General features: G+C 40.7%; 1 protein-coding gene across 13 annotated transcripts; it reads right to left on the reverse strand.

The window, feature by feature from the left end:
• Positions 1-1,073: 1,073 nt before the first annotated feature.
• On the reverse strand, positions 1,074-23,396 carry LUC7L3 (LUC7 like 3 pre-mRNA splicing factor). Of its 13 annotated transcripts, none has more exons than XR_014153606.1 (13): positions 23,172-23,396; positions 17,559-17,625; positions 15,784-15,823; positions 15,440-15,584; positions 14,050-14,127; positions 13,867-13,971; positions 12,531-12,692; positions 10,854-11,131; positions 9,852-10,012; positions 3,407-3,547; positions 3,193-3,301; positions 2,313-2,413; positions 1,074-1,737 (listed from the first exon to the last, which is right to left on the reverse strand). XR_014153606.1 is itself a non-coding variant. In XM_081850823.1 (12 exons), exons 1-12 carry the CDS (start codon positions 23,268-23,270, stop codon positions 2,368-2,370), a joined length of 1,431 nt encoding a protein of 476 aa, XP_081706949.1. In that variant the 5' UTR covers positions 23,271-23,396; the 3' UTR covers positions 1,074-2,367. The 13 variants fall into 13 exon arrangements, 6 of the variants coding, with proteins under 6 accessions (XP_081706949.1, XP_081706948.1, XP_081706944.1 ...); XR_014153607.1 differs by lacking the exon at positions 2,313-2,413 and adding an exon at positions 2,723-2,878; XR_014153608.1 differs by adding an exon at positions 2,723-2,878 and having other exon boundaries at positions 1,074-2,413.
• Positions 23,397-23,821: the final 425 nt, after the last annotated feature.

The following is a 23,821-nucleotide window of genomic DNA, read 5'->3' on the forward strand; positions in this document are numbered from 1 at the left end:
GCTCTTGGATTGCTCAAGCACTTCAGCAGTCTCATATGTAGCCTATACAATGAACAAGCACAAGTGGAAAACTGTTTTGTGGGGGAAACTAATCACAATTGTTCCCTCAGTCGACTGGTGTCTGGCACCTAATGATATGTATTGAGTTAATATATTTTATACATTGCCACAGAAAAACTAGTGGTGTCATAGTCTCTGGTCCTTTTTTTTTTTAATATATAAAAAGTACTGCTAGGTACCTTCTCTGTGTAACAGTAAGACAGACAAATGAACTGAGGAACAAGTAAAAGTTCTGTTTTCTTGTCCTATGCTCTTTATAATATAATGCTGTAAAAACGGAATTGTTTTGAGAAGATAAACAATGGAGAAACAGGTTTAAACAAGTGCTTCCTGTTACCAGTTTTTGTTCTAGAATATTGCTTGTTGCATAGTAACGTTAGTTTGAAAGATGATATAGCAATGCTGGTAACTAAGCAAATCTATGCATTTAGAAAACTATTTTTGTAGTTTTATATAAAAAGGCATGTAATGCAAACCAAACCAACAGAAAACGATGTATTCATGTGATGCTTTATCCTGTGAACCTAAGAACAATTTTCAATGGCAGCTTTATTTTTGCACTATCAACTTGTAACAGGGTAGCCAAGAGTTTTAAAGTGGCTGTTAATTAAAATTTTGCTTTAGGCACCACCTCATAATTCACCTGTCATGAAGCTGTGTGCATTTGCCAACATGTCTTCTAACAGTTGATGTAGGCCCTTAGTTACTTTGGGCTGACTGGATTACATAGAGAAATACCGTGACAAGGTTAGTAGTTTCCTTTTGTCTGGTTCCTATGGCTGACAATGTGTTCTACATGCTTTTCTGTATACAAATGGCGGGTTACAGTACATAAAATGAGTGGAGTATCGGATTATATGGTCTTCTGTTCCTATTCTCGCTTCTAACTTGACACTTCACTTCTCTCAAATATTATGCAGGTTTCACTTTGACTTTGCCAACACATACAAATATTTTTATACTTAACTATATATCTTAGTGCATATCCAAGAAAGAACACAATCACATGAAAATTGCAGTGTTACCTCTTTATCTTTATTTACACTTTTTAAAAAGCTATGGAAACTACTGGGACAGTAATTGGTTATGTAAATTTTGATAAGAGAAATAACCCAACCTCTCATTTTGATCTGGGGTGGGGGCATGGGGATAGACAAGAATGAACTTGAACACATTTGATTTATTTGGAAAGAAGTCTATTTAATATTAAACACTCAATGACAATCAAATGTGTAACAGAAAGTCATAGATACTGTATTTCCATTAGGGTATATCAAGAAGCCAGGTATAGCTTTGTTGTAAAAATGGGGTTTATTTTAGTTGGAGTCACACAAAATACTAAACATTTATCCTTGTGTTTCAAAGTTCAAGAATGAAAACTTGCAATTAAACACTGAGCAAGCCATGTGTTCAGGTTATGTTGGTTTATCACCTTAAAAGTCTTATAGGAAAAAAATGATAACAGGACTTAAAATTCTCAGTAGCATGTTTGCTTATTAACTTCTCTCTGCATTTTGAGAGGTCACAACAGTCCTGAATTAATTTTTATTTTAAAAAATCTAACTGAACTTTAATTTTTTTTTCTATGCCACTACAGCTTTCTTTCACCTCATTTTAAAGCAGATCTTCGTATTAAGCAGTCTTCAGGCTTCTTCGCAGACTTGTCACGTGGTTGTCCTATAACGCAAAATGTTGGGAAAAGAGAGTCAGATAGCGGGAACAGAGATTACTTTCATTTGCCATTCCTAAACAGCGTCTGCTTGCTGCCCGCTTAACTCCTCAAAATCATCTCATAAAAATTACACCTAACACCCCTGTGTATTGGACAGTTAAGGACAAACATGACGTCACAATTCACCAACCACTGTTGTTGGGAAGCCATGTATTCCAACAGGGCTTGCACAGAGGTCAAATGCAAGTACCACTGAAACGAATGGAGGGTGTGCAACATTAGTGCTCAGAGGATTGCACTGTATGGCTTAAATCCTATGCACATTTACTTGGAAGTAAGCCCCAATGAACACAGTGGAACCTACTTCTGAATAAGCATGCATAGGCCTGCACTGTAATTGGTTAGGGGTTCTTAGAAGATAAGCTGAAACTATATTAACTATGTTGCAAGGAAATCAATCAATCAGCTGGTTTTATGACCCTGAGAAATCACAGGTCAAGACGGGGCAATTATTTATGTATAAGATTAGCTTCATTTAACTAACAATGTGGTTATATACATTCTTGCCATTTATATATACCTATTGGGTGTTTCTGACATTGGCCTTTATTTTCATTTGCCTCCCAAGTCTGGTATCAGCCAGTATATGCTGCTGTGTGCCATGGCTGCCTGGCAATTCTCCTACGCAGTAGGAAATTATAAACACATACCTCTTAAAGACTTGAAATGCATTGAATGTTACAAGGCGATTATTATGTAGTATTTATTGCATTTAATAAAGATATCTAATTCTGGGCAGCACTGCATCCCTACACACAGTTGAAAGAAAATTCCAATCAAGTTAATATCAGGTTAACAGTTTCACAATATATGCACAAAGATTCCTTTTCACTTTTTGTAAATAAAACACACAACAGTAAGCTTAAAGATTACAGGCAACAGCATTCAAACATGGATGTGGGTAGAGAAAGGAGTACCTGGCATGAGTACCTGCTTAGTTTGACTGAATCCTTGATTTTTAATTTGGCTTTTCATGGGCCGCTCACAACACCAACGCTGTGTGAGGTATGGTAGTCAGCTGCAATTATTCATAAACCCTACACTTCCATCAATCCAATGCTACTGGCTCTCGAGTTACAGAACAAACTGCATTAGAATGCAAGGCAAAGCAAAAAAACTAGAAACATCCTTGACAAAGAAATACTAGCAGTTTATATAAAAACAAAATAGTCCAACATGTGCCTCTAATATTAAGTATTAAAGCAAATGTTTCTGATGCACCAACACAATATGGACTTAATTACAAAATCAGTTCAAATCGTTAAAAAAGATAATAAATCCCCTAAAAATAAAAAATAGGATAATTAACTTCTAAGGGACTAGATTACAAATATGTTCCCAAGAGGCACACTAATGGGGGTATGAGTCTGCTACAAAATAGCCGATACAAAACAATGTACCTCAAAAGATTTTGCAGGACTACACTGTGTTTTCCTTCAGAAGTTGCTTTAGCACCTCTTCTTACTTGTTGACTTAGCTCCATCTTCATCTGTACATACTTACGCTGCACTGTTAAACAGTAACAAAAAGCCCTAATCAAAGTTTGAAATAATGCACTTACCTCTGTCTGATCTGAGGTCATATCAGATCAGTTTTAATTGGACTGAGTGTCACCTTCAGATTTAATGTCTTCACTGGTCCCATTGACCTCATTCTTAGCATCGCCATCCTTGGAGTCCATGCTTGTGTCTTCACTCTGTTTTTCCCGACTACTGGACTTCACACTACTTTTTTTATCATCAGATCCCCTCTTTTCTGCCATGAAAGAAGACATTGACCATGGACTTCACAGTAAAGACACACAAGGTATCACGCTTTTCAGGGGTGAAGTATATGCCGAGACATCAGCAATTGGCTGTAAAATTGCAAACTAGAGATCACAGTTACCAGAAAGAAAAAGAACTGAGTTGCTGAGTTCAGAGGGAAAGGATAGCACAGAGGGGGAGGGCAGAACTGCTTAAGATTACAATGCAAAAGCCACTGACCTGTTTGCTAGTTCTGGTCAAAACCCACAAGCCATGTACATGCTACCTAACTGAAAACTACCTGATGTAAAGGCTAGCGTAAAATGTGTCTAAAACTACAGATTCATCATAGTATACGACTTTTAATCACTTAATTTAGCTCAAGACCATGTACAAATTTGGGGAAGGACCGTAGCTCAGTGGTAGGGCATCTATCTCCCTTGCATGCACAAAGTCCCAGCTTCAGCCTCTGGCATATCCAAATAAGGCTGGGAAAGACTTATTGTCTGATATGCTGGAGAGCCACTGCTGGTCAGAAAATACTGAGCAAGAGGGACTGTTGGTCTGACTCCTGTTGGCAGCATCCTCTGACCTCTGATGCCAACACCTAATCTGCTGGCCAGGGCGGAGAGCCTGCTGGATCAGGCCAATGACCCATCTAGTCCAGCATCCTGTTCTCACAGTGGCCAAACAGCTGCCTGTAGGAAACCAGCAAGCAGGATTTGAGTACAAGAGCACTCTTACCTACTGTGGTTTCCCGCAACTGGTATTCAGAACATGTTTGAATTCTTGACCTCTCAGACAGCATATGCACAGAACAGTTTGGAGCAATTTAATTTCTACAGGATTACGTATTGATCTTAGGTAACAAACCTTAACGTATAGGGTTAGATCCAGGCCTTACTTCATTTGTGGGGATACTGCAGCTGACAGAGGAAGGAGTGGTTTTAATTGTTTCTCCTCAATGCAACACCCTGCGCCACCTCTAACTCTGTTCTGGAGGGTTGGAACATCTTCTGGAAGAACATGGGAGGTGGGGCTGGGGGCTGCAGAGAGGTGAATTGGCGAACGTTACCTCTCCTCCCACTCGGCTGACAATATGGATGGAAGGAGTTTCTTTCATCTGGGAAAGGCAAAGTCTGGATCCAAACCATAGAGCTGATTTTGATTTGGCTATTTGAATCAACTATGCATATTACTGCCTGAAGTTTTAAGGACATTTAAATTCTGTACTGTTTTTTTTAGATCTGCATGCTTATCTTTTTGATAACCCATTTCCCCCAAACCTTTTTCTCCATGGCTTCAAGAACTATTCTCAAATGGTAGTGCCTGCTCTTCCCTCACTCTTTTTCCAGAGCCCATTCCCACCTCCTTTACCTTCATTTGCCTGCTATGCCCCATCACCTCACCAGGATTGGGGATTGTCTCCCTACTTGCCAACCACTGCCAAGAAGAGAGAAAGTAATCTGTGTAAGTGCATTATCAGGCTGAGGTAGCGCTATAAGAGAATCTGACAATGGATTGGCTGCCAATAAAATCAGTAAAGCCAGAATAATGAGTTTACCTGGAAAAAATAAAAATTTAAGACAGCCATGTGTCCTTCTCTTATATTCAATGCATAGCCCTTTACGGTGGGCAGTTTCCATATCAGACATGGTAACCAGGTTTTTGTCCCATTAAAGCACTTATTTATATATAACATGCATATAGTGTAAGACGTGTATGCTGTACACTGAAATCACTTGGGTATTTCTCTCATCAGCATGATGAACCAAAATTCTTTTTTAAGCATCCAGATAAAGTATATTAGATGTTTTGAATGGCTGTATTTAATGCAAGAGCAAAGAATAAAGAACAGGGAACAAACAGAAGAGACTGTCAAAGCTGTATGGGTGAAGTTTCTGGAAAGGCATACTTATCGCCTATTGCAAGAGCAAAAGATTATTTTGAAGTTAGTTTCAATTCCTTTTATCAAGAAAACTTAGAACAGCTTGATTATGCAGATAACAGCCAAAAAAAGGGGAGGAGGGAGGAACGACAAAGGAACCACTGCCTAAGGAAAAACACTCAATATTTGAAGCTGAGAGAAAACCAGTCAGCAAAGTCCATTTAACTTTGGAACTCTTAGAGGTGTCTGTTCCACGTAATAATTGCCTGGATAGGTTGCACTAACTGACCTTTTTGAAAGTCTTCAATTTTTGCTTTATTAGGTATCGCGGATTCACATGTAGATCCACTGAGGAACAGCAGTCTTGTTGCCCCGCAGAGGACTAGCTGTCAGTCCAATAAGCTTATCTTCTGTCCTATGTAGATACGATAGAGCTCAACAGCCCTTTAAATGGGCAAAATATGTAGATTCTCCGGAAGGTGTTTTATTGCTTTGAGTTTGGACAGATGGGGGAGAGAGGTGTTTTTCTTGGCAACTGTTAAACAGTATTGACCTATTGGCCTGTGAATTAAAATAGGAAGCTATACTATGAAAACTTTTTTGTCTACTCTACACTAAAGTAGTTTTATCTTTGATTTGGTAAGTAGAGCTCAGGGAATAATTCTATTTGTTGAAAGATTTGTTACCCACCCCCATAGAATATCTGCAAGGAGTATAATCCTTCTACCTATTTCTTGAAAATTGCTTTTCTGATCATAAAAAGGGAAATAAAATGGGCACACATACAGTACAAATGCTGCAGTGCCATCTGTTCAAATACTGACTAGCTGTGCTTAAGAGAAACTTAACTGTTTCACTGGATAGGGTCAGAAATCGGGGTTGGGTGGGGGTGGAGTGTTTCACTGTCAAGTTAATAGAACTGACATTTTATTTTGTATTTAGTTTCTCTCAGATCTGGGGGGTTTTCTCACTATGAAACTTCAATTTAATGCAAGGAAATGAGCAAGATTCGCTTAAAATTCCAGTTCCTCAATACCAGACCAGTTGATAATATCTGTACTCTTATCTTCACTGAGGCTTTCTTCAGAAAGGTCCCATGTGTAATTAACTGAATAAACTTAAAGCATGCTTTCATAAGTGCAACAGAATAGAATATAGAACATGTAAGGAGGACAGACATTCATACAGCTGCTTAACAATGACTAACAATTTTTTTTACCAATGCTCAAGTGACATGGAAGGAAGTCAAATTCCAAGTGTAACCACAATCACAACACCAAAAGAATTGTAGGAAAGAAAGTGGAAAAATAGCAAGAATAGTATTTAAACACACCCTCAGCTGGCGTATGCAGTGTAGTTGAGTCACACCACTTTTTAGTGTTACAGGGTGACTGGGAAAGGGGAAATGAGCTGTATATTCTGCAAACTAGGAGGTTATGACTTCTGGGCAGATACCTTCCTGTGTTACCGGTATAGATAAATGTTATTTAGCATTGCATACCATTAAATTGTGAAGTGTTCTACTAAGCTACAAAACTATTAGTTTACACCCAAACTCAGTTCTTTGAAAATCCAGACAAAAGGCATTGAATAGAAGAGAATGAAGCAGTCCAAGACTGTTTAAATGGCAGACCCCCTGGAGATAATAAGATCACTATTTATGCAAGAAGTACATTGTTATTTTGAGTCACTGTTGTCTTCTCTAGAACCAATGAATGCCATAATAGACTCTGCAGCCTATTCTGATGCCCCATTTTAGAACAGTACCTACACACAGCTGTGTGCATCAGGCTTGCCTCACTGGGTCACAACCATATATTTGTACCATTCCCATTACTCTGCTTTTATTAATCACAGTCCTGGGAACTTTGGTAATTCTTCCTTGAGCAGAAATTCATTCAACTTTGCATTAATAAAAAGAAATACACAACCAACATACTAAAATGAAGATTATTTCTAGAGGCGAATAACAGGCAGTCATATCTAATTCATGACCATCATTCTATACATACAAAAGATGCATAAAGCAGTAAAAAAACTCCAAGCCCCTATTCAGTAAGGAGACCTTAAAGGGATTTATGAAATACTATCCAAAACTGAGGCAGTGAGGCTTGGAGAGGCTGGCTTGCTGATGACCATTTTTAAAGGCTTCCTTTCCATGTGGGGACCACAAAGCGTTATGCAGAACACTAAACATTCATATTGTTCACCACTAAGGCGGCAATCCTACACACCTACCTGGGAGTAAGCTCAGTTTAACTTTGGAGCTTACTTCCCAGTAGACAGGCATATGATTGCAGTGTAAGTGACCCACATGCTGAGAAGGGAAATTCCAGTGTATCAAATAAAATAATTTAGGGCGGAGCATGTATACTAACAACCCCAGGTGAAACAGGCCATTTCCCAAATTATTTTGATAATGGGCTTGAAAATGGGAGAGGTTAACAGACATACCTATTATCAATAGAAGACTACACTGAAAGTTGTTCCAGAGGCCAGAAATTTACCCAACATCTTTTAGACAAGAGGTGTACCTCTGACCTTCGAGGTTTTGCAAGTATCCCATTACATGGCTATGTATGTGCATGTCATTTAAAAATGGGAATTGAAGCTAACATGGATTCTTAATTTGAGAGATTGGGCTTTCATGTTATTTCTGGGTGGACAAAGTAACAAACAATGGAATGATTCACAATGAGCTTCAGACTTGTGTGCTCGCCTCTCCTGTGTGGTCAAGAGGAACAGTTCAGAAGCTTTTGCTTATTGTGGCTGATGTGTCACTTGGAGTGATATACTGTGGTTTCTGAAGCTGGCTTGTTGAAACCAAGCAAGGTTAGTCCTTACCACAATTTCATATTCAAACAACATGGCAAACTCTGGTTAACTAAAAGCAGAAGCTTATGAATTCTTTATCTCAGCTTTGTAGGAGGAGAGCATATGAGCCCAAAATTTGCTAAAGTCCATCATGTTGCACTAAAACTTGATTACCATTACATGCTAATACGGACAGTGTATCTGCAAGAAATCAGCCAGTGCAGTATCCACCACAATAAGGAAAACTACTACACTCATTAGCACTGATTTTAAAAAATATATACAGTGGTGCCCCGCAAGACAAATGCCTTGCTAAACGAAAAACCCGCAAGACGAAAGGGTTTTCCGATTTTTAGCGGCTTCGCAAGACGAATTTCCCTATGGGCTTGCTTCGCAAGATGAAAGCCCATAGGGAAATCTCCAGGGACAGCGGGGAAGCGCAGCGCGCCTTCCCCTCTGTTCCCTGACCTGTCCTGAAGTCTTGCGGTGGGAGGAGGGCTTTCCTCCCCACCGCCAACATTCAGAAGGCTGTTTTGAAGGCTGGCGGTGGGGAGAAAAGTCCTTCTCCCCCCGCCAGCCTTCAGAAGAGGTCCGGGGACAGACTGTCCCCAGACCTGGTCTGAAGGCGGTCTCCCTAGGAACGCATTAATTGATTTTCAATGCATTCCTATGGGAAACCGTGCTTCACAAGACGAAAAACTCGCAAGAAGAAAAAACTTGCGGAACGAATTAATTTCGTCTTGCGAGGCACCACTGTACTTAATACCTGAAAAATAAATAACAAGCCAAGAACAGACTTTAGTTAGGCTCTCTCATATTCCTAAAGTGTTGGAAATGCAGACGAGGATGAATAATAAGCCACAGAGGCTGAAGAAAAAGTGTTCACCAAAGGGAAGCAACTGTAACTGTACGTAAGAACATGGAACAGTAGTGACATACCATCTTTATGCACCATGTCTTCAGGAACAATCTAACTATCACACCAATTTACTGTTAGTATTGTTGAGTCTGCAAAATGGAGGGGTGGGCAGAAGGCAGATCAGGATTGATTGGTAAATGTCTGGGTTATTTACAGATCAGGATTTCTGACTCCTTGTTGTTTTACAACCACCACCAAAAACATGGTTCTGAATATACTGTTGAATTTTGTGTGTGTGTGGCAGGGCAATTAGCTCTGTTTATTTCTGGTACTCAAAACAAATAGCTGGTCTCAGAATGCTTAAATTCTCATTTTATTTATTGCACAGCGTGAACCAGGCTTTGGTTGGTGGATCTCAAGAGTTCTAGCAAAAAACAAGTAGATCTGCAAGCCTACTGCTTCCCCATCCCTGGTAACACACACCTAAAGACAGTAACAGAAGACTCAACTGAACTTAAGTTCACAGATGTAGAAAAACTGAGGTAGTATGCAGCCAAGAGACACTCATCTACCTGGAATCTAAGAGTTTTATATATAATATGCTACAGTACTGGAAGGGAGAAGGAAAGGTGCATCAAGTATTTAAAAGTTTGTATTTAAGAGTTCAGAAGGAATCTATGGGGGCAGCAATCACTGGAAGATCATGGCACAGCTCTGCAGAAAAACTATTCTTCACCAGTCATATGAACTGACCTTTTTCCTTAGATTTCCTGTCTTGTTCTCGCTCTCTGCTTTTGCTTCTGTGCTTGTAAGATTTCCGATCCCGACTCTTTGACCGCCTTTTGTCCCTGCTACGTGATCTATGTTTTCTGTCTGACCTATCATGGCTTCTGCTTCTGCGTCGATCTCGACTCCTAAAAATGTAAGAAGAATGGGTGGAATTCAACCTGGTGCTAATGTGAACATTCCACCAATGAAAGGATTTCTCCTTGCACAATGGGACATTCTCCCCCACACACATGTTCCTAGATATATTCCAAGGGTTCCCTCAACTCTCTGGAGCAGATTTGGGGATGGTGTGGGGAACGGACAAGGTGGGGGGGGGCAGTGTCTCATTGCACAAGCAGAAGTCATTCTGCTCATGCGGTCATTTAGTTGACTATCCCCAATAATAGTTAAAGCACTTCCCTAAATTTAGCACAAGTAAACTTGACATAAAAACTTGACACATCTACATATGGACCGGCAAAATTGGGGGGAGGCACATTCACAGTTAAACGAAGCTTTGATATAAACTACAGTTTTGCTGCAAAGTGTTTAGTGTAAAACTGCCTTGAGAAATGTAAGCCAAACTTTGTTCAAAACTGGTTAAACCCTATTTATGCCAAGTTTTCAGATACAGTGGTACCTTGAGTTACATACCAGAAATATTTCTAACCCAGAAATATTACTTCGGGTTAAGAACTTTGTTTCAGGATGAGAACAGAAATCATGCAGTGGCGGCGCAGCGGCAGCAGGAGGCCCCATTAGCTAAAGTGGTGCTTCAGGTTAAGAACAGACCTCCAGAACGAATTATGCTCTTAACCTGGGGTACCACTGTACTTGTGAGGAATTTTAAGTACTGAAAACCTCAAACAGTTTCTCAGGAATACAAAGTCTACACTTTTAGATGTTCTCTTGACTTATCAACCGTTTCAATTTATTCAATTAACTTCAAAGAAATCTAATGTCCTTAGCCCCTTCCCAGACAGGTACCTGCTTCGTCTTCTGTCCTTGCTTCTTGATCTTTTATGGTCCCTTGACCGACTACCCCTCCTGTCAGAAGTTCTGCTTGAATGTCTGCTTCGTGAACGACTCCTCTTTCGTCTCTCTCTATCACGAGCCCTCTCTTTTTCTTTTTCTTCTTCTTCACGCCGTCGCTTTCTTTCCCTTTCTTCCCTTTCACGTTCCCTCTCTCGCTCTTCACGTTCTAGTTTCTCTTTTTTTAACCGATCATCACGCTCAGGCTCTTCAGTTCTCTTTCTTAATTTTTCCTTAAAAAGGAAAGTATTACAGAAAGGTTACTGGAATCATAGAATTGTTGAATTTTAAGGCACCATGAAGATCATCTAGTCCAACTCCCCTGCAATGCAGGAACCTTTTGCCCAATGTGGGGCTCGAACCCAAAACCAACTGGAAGATTTCATGCTTCTTAAGAAAGGGCAATACTCACTACCATGACATGAATTTGAAACACTCTTTAACAGTCTATTTCAGATAAAATTTAAAGCATCTCCATTATCTGGTAACATTAATGATAACGTATATACAAATAGAATCATAGAACTGTAGAGTTGAAAGGAACCCCAAGGATCATCTAGTCCAACCCCCTACAATGCATCCATGACAGATGGCAATCCACCACAGAGCAATAGGCTGTATCTCTGCACACAAAGAACATTTTTGAAAAACCCTGTACAATGCAAGAACAAAATTGTACTGAACACCTTGTCCTCAAATGTACCTTGATTTGCCAGATTAGAATCTCGGCTAACTACAGTTGGATGCATTATATGTATACATTTATGTGTATGTATAGTGCTTAAAACTCCACAGAATACGCCAGCAACCAAGTAAAACTATTTCAGACACCACTTGTTAATTGTTGGTTAAAATCTGGATACATTTATCATATTATGTACCTAAATTATGCATAGAAGTGCCATGAACCTATAACATTTTGTATGGGACAGTTCTAAGACTGTCAATGCTTTTTACTGAAACTCGTGGAATAATACCAACTTCTGTCAGTCTTAGCTCAGTAAACAGATCCGAAACTGCAAACACCTATATCAATCCAGTTATTTTTATCTTATTACTTACTCATCCTATGCTGGTGGCTATTTTGATATATTGTTTAACTTTTGGTTTTCCCATTCCCCATAAATAATAATTAACACTGGCCCACTTTGCACATAATACCAAGCCAAACCAGAACTAAACATGAGCAAGCATGTTTATTCTGTGATAAATCATAGTTTACTCATGAACCCAGGTTTGTGATTTGCCTAGAAGAAAATGAACCATGAGTCCTGGTAGTTCTGAGCAGACCAGAAGCAACAGCCATTTTTGCTGTAAGTACCTGCATACTTGCTTGCTCACGCCTAACCATGGTTTGGCTTAGGGATACATATGAATCACGTCAGTATGTACTTTAACCTTTGTGTAACATGGATGAAAATAAAAATAAGTCAATACTTTTATCTGTTGGTAGTATTCAAGAATATAAGCTGAGAAGTTCACCTACTTGGTATCACAAGGTTCTGAGTATTTCAGTTCATAATGGCACATTCTAAAATCATTTTTATAGTGGCATCACCACATACACAGGCTATATGTTGACAGTACTGCCAAGCACATACAGATCTATATATACATGCAGATTGAACATACTTTTAGTTCTTCCACTGTAGCTTTAATTTTTGCGTAACCCATATGCTGTTTTCCCATCAAGTGATCATCTACCCTGGATTGTGCATCTCCTACGATTAAAAATGCTCCACAGACTTCACAAACTTCCATCTGCTTTTCCTGAGCTGCAAAGCTCTCAATTGTCTGGAAACAGAAGATACTTGTTAAAACAGATAGTTACATTAACACTTTATTTATTATTAACCTAGCAACAATACAACTTATTTTTCAAATTCTTAACCTACCCCTTGGCATGCAAGCAGCTAACCAATTGCTATAAAAATACACACAATTTCATGCCCAAAGCAGATCACAAGATTGGTCTAGCTGCATTATAATTCAAGTGCAGGTGCATCTTTAAAACAGACCTTCATGCAATTCTATCTGCAAAGCAACTGACAAGCATATTATTCCAGCTGCACACAATATAGCATTTAACAACCCCTCTAAACCCAAGGCTGCCATCTGATAATAAGAAACAAGTCATAATCTTCCATGGTGTTAAAATTCTACTGGGTTCATTTCAATTCCAAAGGCTTATTGAAGTTCTAAGATGGTCTCTATCCCTTAATAGGTCAAGAACAGGGATGTGGCCAAGATCTCCCTCTTTCAAAGTGTTTTCTGCATTCCTGTGTATCTGAGAGGATATTAACCCAGTGAGGGACACATTCTAGCAAGATTATTTCTTCTAAACATTATGTTTATTCTAAACATAAAGCGTTGTATCCTGAAAGCACCCCTACCTTCTTGAACAATTGAAGGGGGGGGAGGAGGAAGAAGTGAAAACTGCCCCCCTCCCTGTTCTGCTACTTCTGAAAGCCTCTGCTGGATCAAAGAGCTTTGCCCCAGAGAAACGATGCCACTAGAAACAATCCTCCAATTTTTCTGGCCCATAAATTGATTTGTCTTTATGCAGACTATTACAGTCATACCTTGGGTTACAGACACTTCAGGTTGCATGTTTTTGGGATACGGACGCGGCGAAACCCAGAAGTACTGGAACGGCTTACTTCCAGGTTTCGGCGCTTTGCGCGTGCGCAGAAGCACCAAATCGCAGACGCAGCGCTGTGGGTTGCGAACATGCATCCCGCACAGATCACGTTCGCAACCCAAGCATCCACTATAATCTCATATACGCATTATTAAAGCTCAATGACTAATAAAGTATGAAAATATTTTGGTGGCAATCAAAGAAACTATTTATTCAACAAGTTGGAAGAATACAAGCTGGAAAAATAAGGCTTTTGTGAGGTCAAGTTTATTTGACTGTATTCTGTTGGGGCTTCCAGACTTAGAGAAAAACAGGACTCTTACTTACCGAAGTTGTAGATCTTAGCAACTCTCTTTCCTCTTTTAACTGTTCAACAAGTTTCATCATGCCTTGAGCCTCTTCCACCTTTCCTTCAGAACCTAGTTCTTCAATCTAAGAGAGAGAGAACAAAGTTAGTATAATGTCTTGATCCAACTTTATAAACATTTCTGTATGATTCAAGACAATTACCTGTTGTAGAAGTACATCAATCTTGTCAGTTAATACTTGAATCTTCTCTTCATTTTTACCAGTAGGTCCTGCTGCTTGCTAAATATTAAAATAAAAGTGACAACAGACACCTAAAAGTTACAAGTGCAACAAAACACTGTTCTGCTTTGTCATGTCCACAGCACAACTCATATCAAAGAGTAAGTTGTAAGAAGAAAAAAATCCACAATAAGTTCATCTACATCAGAAGTGGAGAACCTTTTGGGCTCCATGGGCCAGATCCTTATCAAGAGTGGTCTTACAGGCCAATGACAGGTGAGTGACCCTGTCTACCTGTCAAAATCCCTTGCTAGAGCAACGTTAAGAGGGATGAAACTGCTTCAGATAACGGTTTGCCAAACTGCTCTCTGAAGCCCCTCCCTGCCATTAAAGTTTGCTCCTAAAAGGTTAAAAGGGCAGGGCCAGCAGTAAGGGGAATCCCACTTAGTGTTGGAAATGGGTGCACCAGAGATTCCTATTGAGTCTGAACTCAGAAGGATTGCTCCCCCTTTGCAGCAGCTGATGTGAAGAGTGTGATCCTACTTAGCATTGTGCAGTGCTTTGAAGGCTCCTGAAAACCAACTGGTTGTCAGAGATTTGGGGAGGTGCACAAGGCAGCTATGGGCAAGCCCCACAGTTAATAGGATGACATCAGATGTAGGGCAGGTAGACATGGCTTGCCCCAAAAGTCTGCAAGGCCAAAGGGGAAGGCCTGAAAGGCTAAGTCTGATCCATGGACTGGAGGTTGTCCACCTCTGTTGTACGTGGTCTCTGTGCAGTCCCAAATATGGGTTCTGCACTTGCAGGGTCCCTTTCTGGAAATTCTGAAAGCTAAGCTTTCACCCTCCACACTGTGGCTTCCACCTACCACTCAGTTATCTCTTAACCACCAGAGCAACAGTACACATTTAGAAACTCGATTCTGACGAGTTCAAAAGTTAGCTTCAAACAGCACATATATTTGTTTCATCCGAGTGTGGCTTATGTTGTATCCTGCTATTCTTGTGTTTGTTCAGTTTTAAGGAACTTATAAAGCAGTAAGTGAACCATATATACATTGAGAAACACAGTTAAGACCGGTAATTCAAACATGCTATAACTCCTGGTCAAGTGTGTGTATCTATTCTACTTTAAAGAACACTTATAACAAAATACAAAGGGTGGTATCCAACATCACATAAATGGGCATCTGCATGTGCAATGAGACTGCTCCTCTTCCCCTCCCCTCTGCAGGCTCCCACACTAGAGTAGATTTGGGGCACATTACAGAAGTGCAAGGAAGAGAGGAAAATATGTTCTGTAAACAGTTCTGCAAAAGGATATCACCCAAAAGACCATATATGTTTAACGTGCCCTCTGCTTTTGTACTTACACCTGAAGCCTGTTGAGTCTGAGACAATGCTAAACGTGCATGACCTCTTCGAATTCGGCGTTCCACCTCTGCAAGCAAGCTCTGTAAATACCGAAGGAAGTCTCTTTCATAGCCTACTTTCATGAATCGAGAACTCTTCTCATACCTGACAATGTTAAAAAAGAAATGATTACATTAAACTTCAGATAAAGGTCATCTCCATATTACCTAACAACGAAAGACTATACGCTATCCACCTCATGAAATTTTAACTGAGGATTTTTTAAAACCTCATTTAAATGCTTGCGTTATTGCTTAATTATATTTATTAGCTTCTTATTAATTATAACTACTAACACACTCACTGTTTTCTGAGGTTTTCATCATGAATTTTCTCACAAGGACCTAGAAATAAAAGCAATAATGATGATACATCCAAATGACTTTCTGATAACACTATGCCAACAAAGACCTGGATAAAGTTCAACAGTTTTTAACCAAACTAATGTAAAGATTAAAACTGGGGTGCCTTTCCACAACAGTACTAACAGTTCTAAATGACTTTCTAGCATATTGCCATTAGGCTGGCATAGTACCAGAATGACTGTAACCTGATCAATATTCCACCGACACACCAGAGCAGGGCTAAGGTTTAAAATCAAGAGTCATTTGCTCAGATACAAAATGGGGTGAGGTAGGGTACAGATTTGCAAGCCTAAGGAAAGTGAAGCAATATATTTCTATGAAGATTCAAGTGTACTTGGCTACATATTTGTTTTCTCAAAGTTTGAATGGAATCAGTGACAGCACAAGAACAAGCGCATCACACCCCTGCAACATTTACTGAGCTAATAAAGAGTGGTTATGAACCTCTGGAATACAGAAGCCCACGACTGTCGAGGCAAAGAGTTCCAGAAAAAGAATGTACTGAAGAGATCTTACCTATCAATTTAGAATGCTACAACAATTCCAAACCTTGTTGGTGGCACATCTTTAAAATACACACCCATGAATATCTGTGATATTGTCCTGGTACAATTTTGGTATGATCCACATTAAAAATCAGAATGCTAGTGGAAGTCTTAGGAACACTGCCGTTGGATCTGAAATGTGAACTAGAGCATGACAGCACTAAAGCTGACAGTATATAGTTAGCTATGGAGTGAGGCCATAAATGATGGAAAGATTGGAAAACTATTGCTAAAGGGTATTTGCAAGAACCTGGAAGTTTTGCATTTTGATTCTCTGACAGAAGCCATATACAGGCGTCCGTCCACTTAAGCGCAATTGACTCACATACAGCTGTGTATACAGGTGCCACCAGAAAATAGACAGATACTGTAGATTCAAACTGGGAAATGGCAGGAGAGCTAGAGTCCTCAGAGCTCTTAAGGAGCTGCTACTGCTTTTCCATGCATCCTTCAGCTAGCCCCCAAGCTTTGACTCTAGTTGAAGAGAGTTGTGTGGATAGAACTGGAGAGCAGGAAAAAACGAGTTTTTATAGGCTTTTTAGAGGGGGCTCCCCACTTACACAATTTTCACTTATGCACATGGGGGCCCTAGAATGTAACCCAATCTGCTATGAATAGGAATGTGAGGCAGAACATTTTCTAGTAACTGAAAATGTTCCCCTCCTCCCCAGTGCTTCATTTTTCTTTTGAAAATTTTCTGTTTTATAAGCTCATTAGAAACAATGAACAGATCCCAACTGCAATGAATGTAGAGAACATTAGGTAAGCTTTGCAGTTTTCTTTTGCTCTATTTACTAATTTCAAATAAAATAAAGATACCAATTACATCACTCTCTAGAGCACCAGAAAATGTTCCAAGGCAAATTACCCTAAACAGCATATGAATTTCTTTTGGAAAACTTTCTAAAGCAAAATTTTCTGGAAAATTCACATTAATGGCTCTGAACTTATGCAAATCTAAGATTTTTAGTCATCTTAATGAGATGATTTTGTGACAGAGTGTGTGTGTGTGTGTGTGTGTGTGTGTGTGTGTGTCTGTCTGTCTGTCTGTCTGTCTGTCTCCATCCATCCATATAGGAGGTAAACAAAGAAAATATTTCTTCACAGCAGCTTCGATCCATGACCTTGACATTTGCTATAATATAAAGGAAAAAACCAAAGGCACTTACCTAAGTCAGAACGGGTATTTGTGAATAATTCAGCTGGACAAAACCCACAAAGGTAATATTTACAAACCTGATTGAGAAGAAGAAACTTAAGTTACTTTCCTTACACATCAAATTTAGACAGACACAAAGCTGTAAGAGAATTAAGTAATTTGCTCTTGTTCCAGTTCCAATTCTCTCCCTCTCTCTTTCTTTCTCTCTCTCTTTTTTTAAACCAACCTGTGCTAATTTTGGCTGCATTTAAAATATCCTAAGCACAAACCATCTAGGTAAGCTTTACAGTATGGATGAGTACTGACTCATTTCTTCAAGCCCTTTTAGAGGGCTGTCAGAAGAGGAATAGCACAATCTGTCCTTTCTCCAACAACTTTTCACCTACCTGCATCAATTCCTGGTTTCCTATGGCTAGCAAGTAAATTAAGTAAAAACCTATATACAATACACTGTTGAAGAATTTCAGTCAAGAGCTGTTGATGACTATGCTCTGGCTCCAAAGTCAGATGCAGCGGACATTTTGGACTTGGAAGGGTTCAATAATGCTTTTGGGTGGCATGCATATTTGTAAAAGCTAATAGTAAAATAGCAAAAGCTAATAGAGCATTCAAAAACCATATTGTCAGGAATGCTGTGTTTAATGTCTGGACAAGATATAAAGACCTATTGGAAAACAAGACCCCAAGGTGGCTATCACCTATGGAGGCTAAGGCTTTGAAAAAACTCAATATGGAGGCCAAGTGGCCGAAATATTGGGAGATACCAGAACAGGATCGAGACACATTGAGATTGCAGAGTTTTGAGAAATTAAAAGATAAAGTGCGAGATTGGTTACACTATCATCAAATTAGAGAGGCCTTTAACTTGGATAAAAAAATAGGCTTCCAGGTGGAAAAATCGAAATTAGAAACAGAATTGTTAGAACCTAAAACTAAGATACTTTCGAGAATGTACAACTTGCTGCTAAAATGGAATACTCAGGATGAAACAGTTAAATCAGCTATGATTAAATGGGCACAGGACATTGGTCATAACATTATGTTTGCTGACTGGGAAAAGTTGTGGACCACTGATATGAAATTTACGGCATGTAATGCCTTAAGAGAAAATATTATGAAATGATCTATAGATGGTACATGACCCCAGTCAAGCTTGCAAAAATTTATCACCTGCCTGACAACAAATGCTGGAAATGTAAAGAAACTGAGGGAACATTCTTTCACCTTTGGTGGACATGCCCAAAGGTTAAGGCCTTCTGGGAAATGATCTATAATGAACTAAAAAAGGTATTTAAGTTTACCTTTCCTAAGAAACCAGAGGCCTTCCTTTTGGGCATTGTCGGCCAATTGGTGCCAAAGAAAGACAGAACATTCTTTATGTATGCAACAACTGCAGCAAGAATACGCATCGCAAAGTATTGGAAGACACAAGATTTGCCCACCCTGGAAGAATGGCAGATGCAAGTGATCGACTATATGGAACTGGCAGAAATGACTGGCAGAATCCGAGACCTGGAAGAAGAGTCGGTCGAAGAGGACTGGAAGAAGTTTAAAGAATATCTCCAAAAACACTGTAAAATGTTTGAATGTTAAAATGATGTTGGATATAAAGAGAATAGGGCATCAGTGACATGGTAAAAAGAAATATGTAAAAATGTTTTGAAGAAAAGAGGGGTAAGACCAGAGTATTATTATGTCGAGACTAAACAAATGATATAAAGGATTAAGTTATAAAGAACAGGTGATAAATGGTTTTAAGAGGAAAGGAAACCAAAGGCATAATAGGTTGAAATGTATAATATTGAATAAGATTGGAAAGAGGGTAGGGAATTGCTGAATTTGATTGTGTAAAGGGGAACACAGAAAAGGGAGATGTGAGGAAGTCAGGAAAGAGGGTTATAAAGATAGTAAGTAAGAAATAATCTTTTCTTTGTTTTTCGTTTTTTCTTTTTTTATTATCTCTCCTTTTTGACTTTATATTATTTTTAAACTGTGTTGTTTTTGATTGTCTTTCCTTTTTGTTTTTCATGATTGTGATGTTTGTTTTGTTGTGTAAAACCTTAATAAATATTTATTTTTTAAAAAAAAAAAAAAAGTCAGATGCAGCGATGCTACTGAATACCAGTTGCTGGAATTGTCTACATCCAAACACAAGATGCTGTATTTTGGGGTTCTGGTGTCATAAAAAGTAAAGAAACTAGCAACTTGATCTCAGTTCCTCTCATTTAAACCATGTATGGAAGCACCTGGGGCTGCAATCCTACAGTAACGTAGCTCAGGGGCAGAACATCTTCTTTGCATAGAGGTTCCAGGTTCAATCCCCAGCCCTTCTAGGTGAGGCTGAATTCAGTTTTGAAATCAGGGACAGTCACTGCAAGTCAGTGTAGGCAATGGTCTGACTCAGTATAAGGCAGCTTCCTATGTTCCTCAGTAGACAGCAATGCAATCCTAACTCCTAAACGCACCATCTGAGAGAAATTAGGATGTGGAATATTACCCTATCCTGGACTTAAACTGAGCAAATGACTCATCTTGGCATAAAATAAGCCAGCGGAAGTTATGTTGGCATAACAGGCAAAAAGAGTGTATGTCAGGGACAAGGAGAGGGATCAACACATTTACACTGCATATTAAATCCTTTCATTCACTGGTTCCACCTCCACAGCATGCCACCAAAATATAGGTGCCACTAAAATTCATCACACAGGAGCCAATGGAAAGGCAGAAAATGAATGTTTACACTGTCCTCCAACCTTGCCCCACCTCCAGCCTAGAACTGATAGGCTGCAGCTTAACTATGCTGGTGTATCTGTCTGGCTAGGTTTGCTCTCTCACACCAGTGAACTTAGTGAGACTTACTGCAGAGTAGATATGTAATGGATTGCTCTGTAAGTGAGCAGGAAATAACACCTTTTCAATATATCGTTAAAGAAACGTATCTACGTGAGCCACTATTTGACTTCGGGGGGGGGGGGGTCAAGGAACACTTTTTTTGTGCCATCTTTAAACAGCTTCTATAAACACGGGGGCCAGTGAAAGAATGTCTGCAGATGATAGATTGCCCATGTGTAGTGCCGATATTTGAGGAAGATATTGGTACATTTCTCTGGAAATTTCCTAAACACTAGGTTCTAGCATGTGGAAATCAGAAACGTTTTCCCAACTGCACAGAGGTTATTCAATTTATATATTGGTTATATCAGTTAGTTGCTTTTCTCAAAGAGCGACCCTTAGCAACTTACATTAAAAACAATTAAGAACATCCAACAACAGTCTAAAAATACAGCTAAACAGATACAACGGATGAGGAGTTACTGATCCCACCCCACTAAAAGAGGCCACAATGCCATCTTTCAAATTAAGGAACCAGAGGCAAGGTAAAGAGAAAAGTATTTGCCTGGAGCCTAAAAATAAGATAAAAATGGTGCCAGGCGTGCGCATCTCGGGGAAGAGCATACTACACCCTCCAAATATCCTGTGGAGGGGGGCACACAATGAAGGGTCTCATAAGATGACTGCAGGCTTCAGGGGAGCAGTGGTTCTTGAGGTACTGTGGTCCTCAACTACATATGGCTTTAAAGGTCAAAACCAGCACTCTGAATTGAGTCCAGAAACTGATAGCCAGTGCAGTCATGCCAAAATCAGTTATATGTTCAGACAGTTTTGTCCCAGTCAACAATCTGGCCTCTAAATTCTGCACCAGTTGCAGAACCATCTTCAATGTACAGACAACAACAATTTTGCATGTGTTTGATTGGTGTGTGATCGCCGACATGCACACTGTGGCCCTGAAAGGGGGCTGAACGGGGTGGGCTTACAGTACACATGTTCCGCCAACGTGGGGAGTTGCCTGTATAACACACTGCAGTAGTCCAACTTAGATCATCAGAGCTTAGACACCAGAAGTTAGGTTGTTCCTGTCCAAACAGTGATGCAGCTGAGCCATTGCTCAAAGCCATCAAGGCCACTTGAACCTCAAGTGATAGTAATGGATCTAGAAACACCCTCAAGTTAGGTACCTGCTCCTTCAGAAGGAGTGTGACTCCAACACGTTTTAGGCAGCCTGCCCAGAGTTTCCTAAGGCAATGTCATAACAAAGGAGCAAAATGCTTCTTGACATTATGAAATCAACAGCTCTTTATGTGTAGAGATAGCAAAAACTGTGTGTACTGTATGTTGGCTGCTAAAGGGGGAAATGTACTCTTTCAATGTAAATGAACGTTCACTGCTGTCAGGAGTTAAGAAGCAAAGCCTCTGGAGAAACTCAATGGTCACAAATCCCTAATTCCCGCAAAGTCTGCAGGAATTGTCTGGCATTCTTTACAAATGCAAAATTTGCATTTTAGCAGTGTTACTTCTGATTCTAAGATGTGATGGTGGCCAACAGTGGGATTGCTTGGTTTTGGCTGGTGTAATCACAGCACTGTTTGTGGATAAGGTAGACCTGGCTACAACCACAAATGGTTTAGCTACATTCAGGCTGGGCAATTAAGAGTTTGTGGGGCTGCCTTTGAACAACAGTCTGAAAACTGCAGCTGGTACAAAATGCAGCACTTTGATTTCTGAGTGGGGAAGATGTGGGAATCATATTACCTCTTCCTGTATATCACTAGGTGCCAGTCATTTCCCAGATACAACTACCATTACCATTATATTGTGTGCAACCAGGATACCCAAAGGGCCAGTTCCTCTCCTAAAATACAGTCAGTTACTAAGTCAAGTGCTGAGACTCTTGCCCATGTGTGGCCCTCATTTGAAGCACAGTTGGTGGGAACAGGTGGCAGGACCTTTGACTGCAGCACTCATATGTTAGAACATCCTGCCCCAGGTGTTGCTTATCTCCAAGCCCTCACACAATACTTTAAATACATTTGTGTTTTGGCAGACCTTTGGCTAGATCAATGTTCGAGTTTATTTCGTCCCCCGCTCGTTTTAGTTTTCTGCTGTGCCTGTATTTTGCAGCCTTATTCACTTCGGCAGATAGTAGTACTGCAATGCTTTCCGGTTGTTAACACTCTCTCGTAGGCAGCTGTGCTTCGTATTAGAAGGCGGTGGAACAAGCGATCTTAAAAGCATCACACCTTAAAAAAGAGTTGAAACTAAAGGATCGGTAGGCCCTTTATTAGAGCAGCAGGTGCCTCGCCCTCCCCCAAGGCCTCAAATCTCCCTCTCCGTGCGCCCCCCCCCCCCCAAGGCAGACGCCCCAGATCCAGAGGTTTAGCTCTTGTTCGCTTCAACCACAAATCCTCAGCGTGAACATAACGGGGGTACAACCTTTCCTTGTTTGTCCTTCAACCCCCAAGGCCGCGAAACGAAACCCCGTTTTCCTTCCGCAAAGCCTTTTCGAGGCTCCCTGCCCATCGCGCCCGCTACCCGCTGCGCGGGACCTTAAGGTGCCTTCACCTCTTTGCCTGCAAGCTATTCTAGCAGTTAATAGCGGAGCGGCTCCTCCTCCTCCTCCCCATTTTAGGGCCTCCGCCAGGTAAACCTGTTCCTCGTCCTGTTAACTGGCCCATCTTCTCTCCCCTCCACTTTACCTCCGCCCCCCAAAGCGCGCGCAAAAGGGCCTCGACCAAGCGAGGGCCGGCGATAGAGGAGGAGGCCCCGTCTCGGCCATACTCACGCTATCGTGGTCCCACCGCACGTTGCTGCGCTTTTCATCCGGGGCCAGGTTCCTGTCCCGGCCCATAAGCTCGTCCAGAAGCTGGGCGGCCGAAATCATGATGCCCCGCTCGTCAAGTCCGGCCTCTCCGCCGCAGCCTCCAGCGCTTTCTTTCCTTCCCGCCGCCGCCGCCTCCGCCCGCCCCCCCCTTCAATAACACCCAAACCGCGCCGCTGACGAGAGTGACAGAGACAAAATGGCGGCACCCTCAAGCCCAGGGCGTCCCCCACAATGCACCGCGCAGATCTCGCGCAACCGCCCAGGGTCTTGTAGCCCAGGCCTAGTGCTCGCCTGCGCGCGGGTCTCGCCTGGGGCGCGGGGGAGGGAGTCGTGGGAGGTGCAGCTGCGCAGCCTTCTTTTCCTCTTGGATTGCGAAGGCGCAAGCTGACAGTTACTCCTGACTAGGGCAGCCCGTTATAAAAGAGAGTGTCCTCCGCCTTCAAGACCGAGCAGCGTTCAGTTTTGCACAGAGCATCCCCTCTTTTTGATAGAAATGCCCATGATTTTGCAACCTCTTCATAGAATTCGCGAAATAAATTTTTGAAATGACTTGATCTGCTCTTCTATATATAACCCTGCTGTATTTTAAGTCTCTTTTTTTGTAAGCCACG

The sequence above is a fragment of the Podarcis erhardii genome (genome assembly GCF_964252035.2).
Source record: "Podarcis erhardii genome assembly, chromosome: 2".
NCBI classification, from domain to species: Eukaryota; Metazoa; Chordata; class Lepidosauria; order Squamata; family Lacertidae; genus Podarcis; species Podarcis erhardii.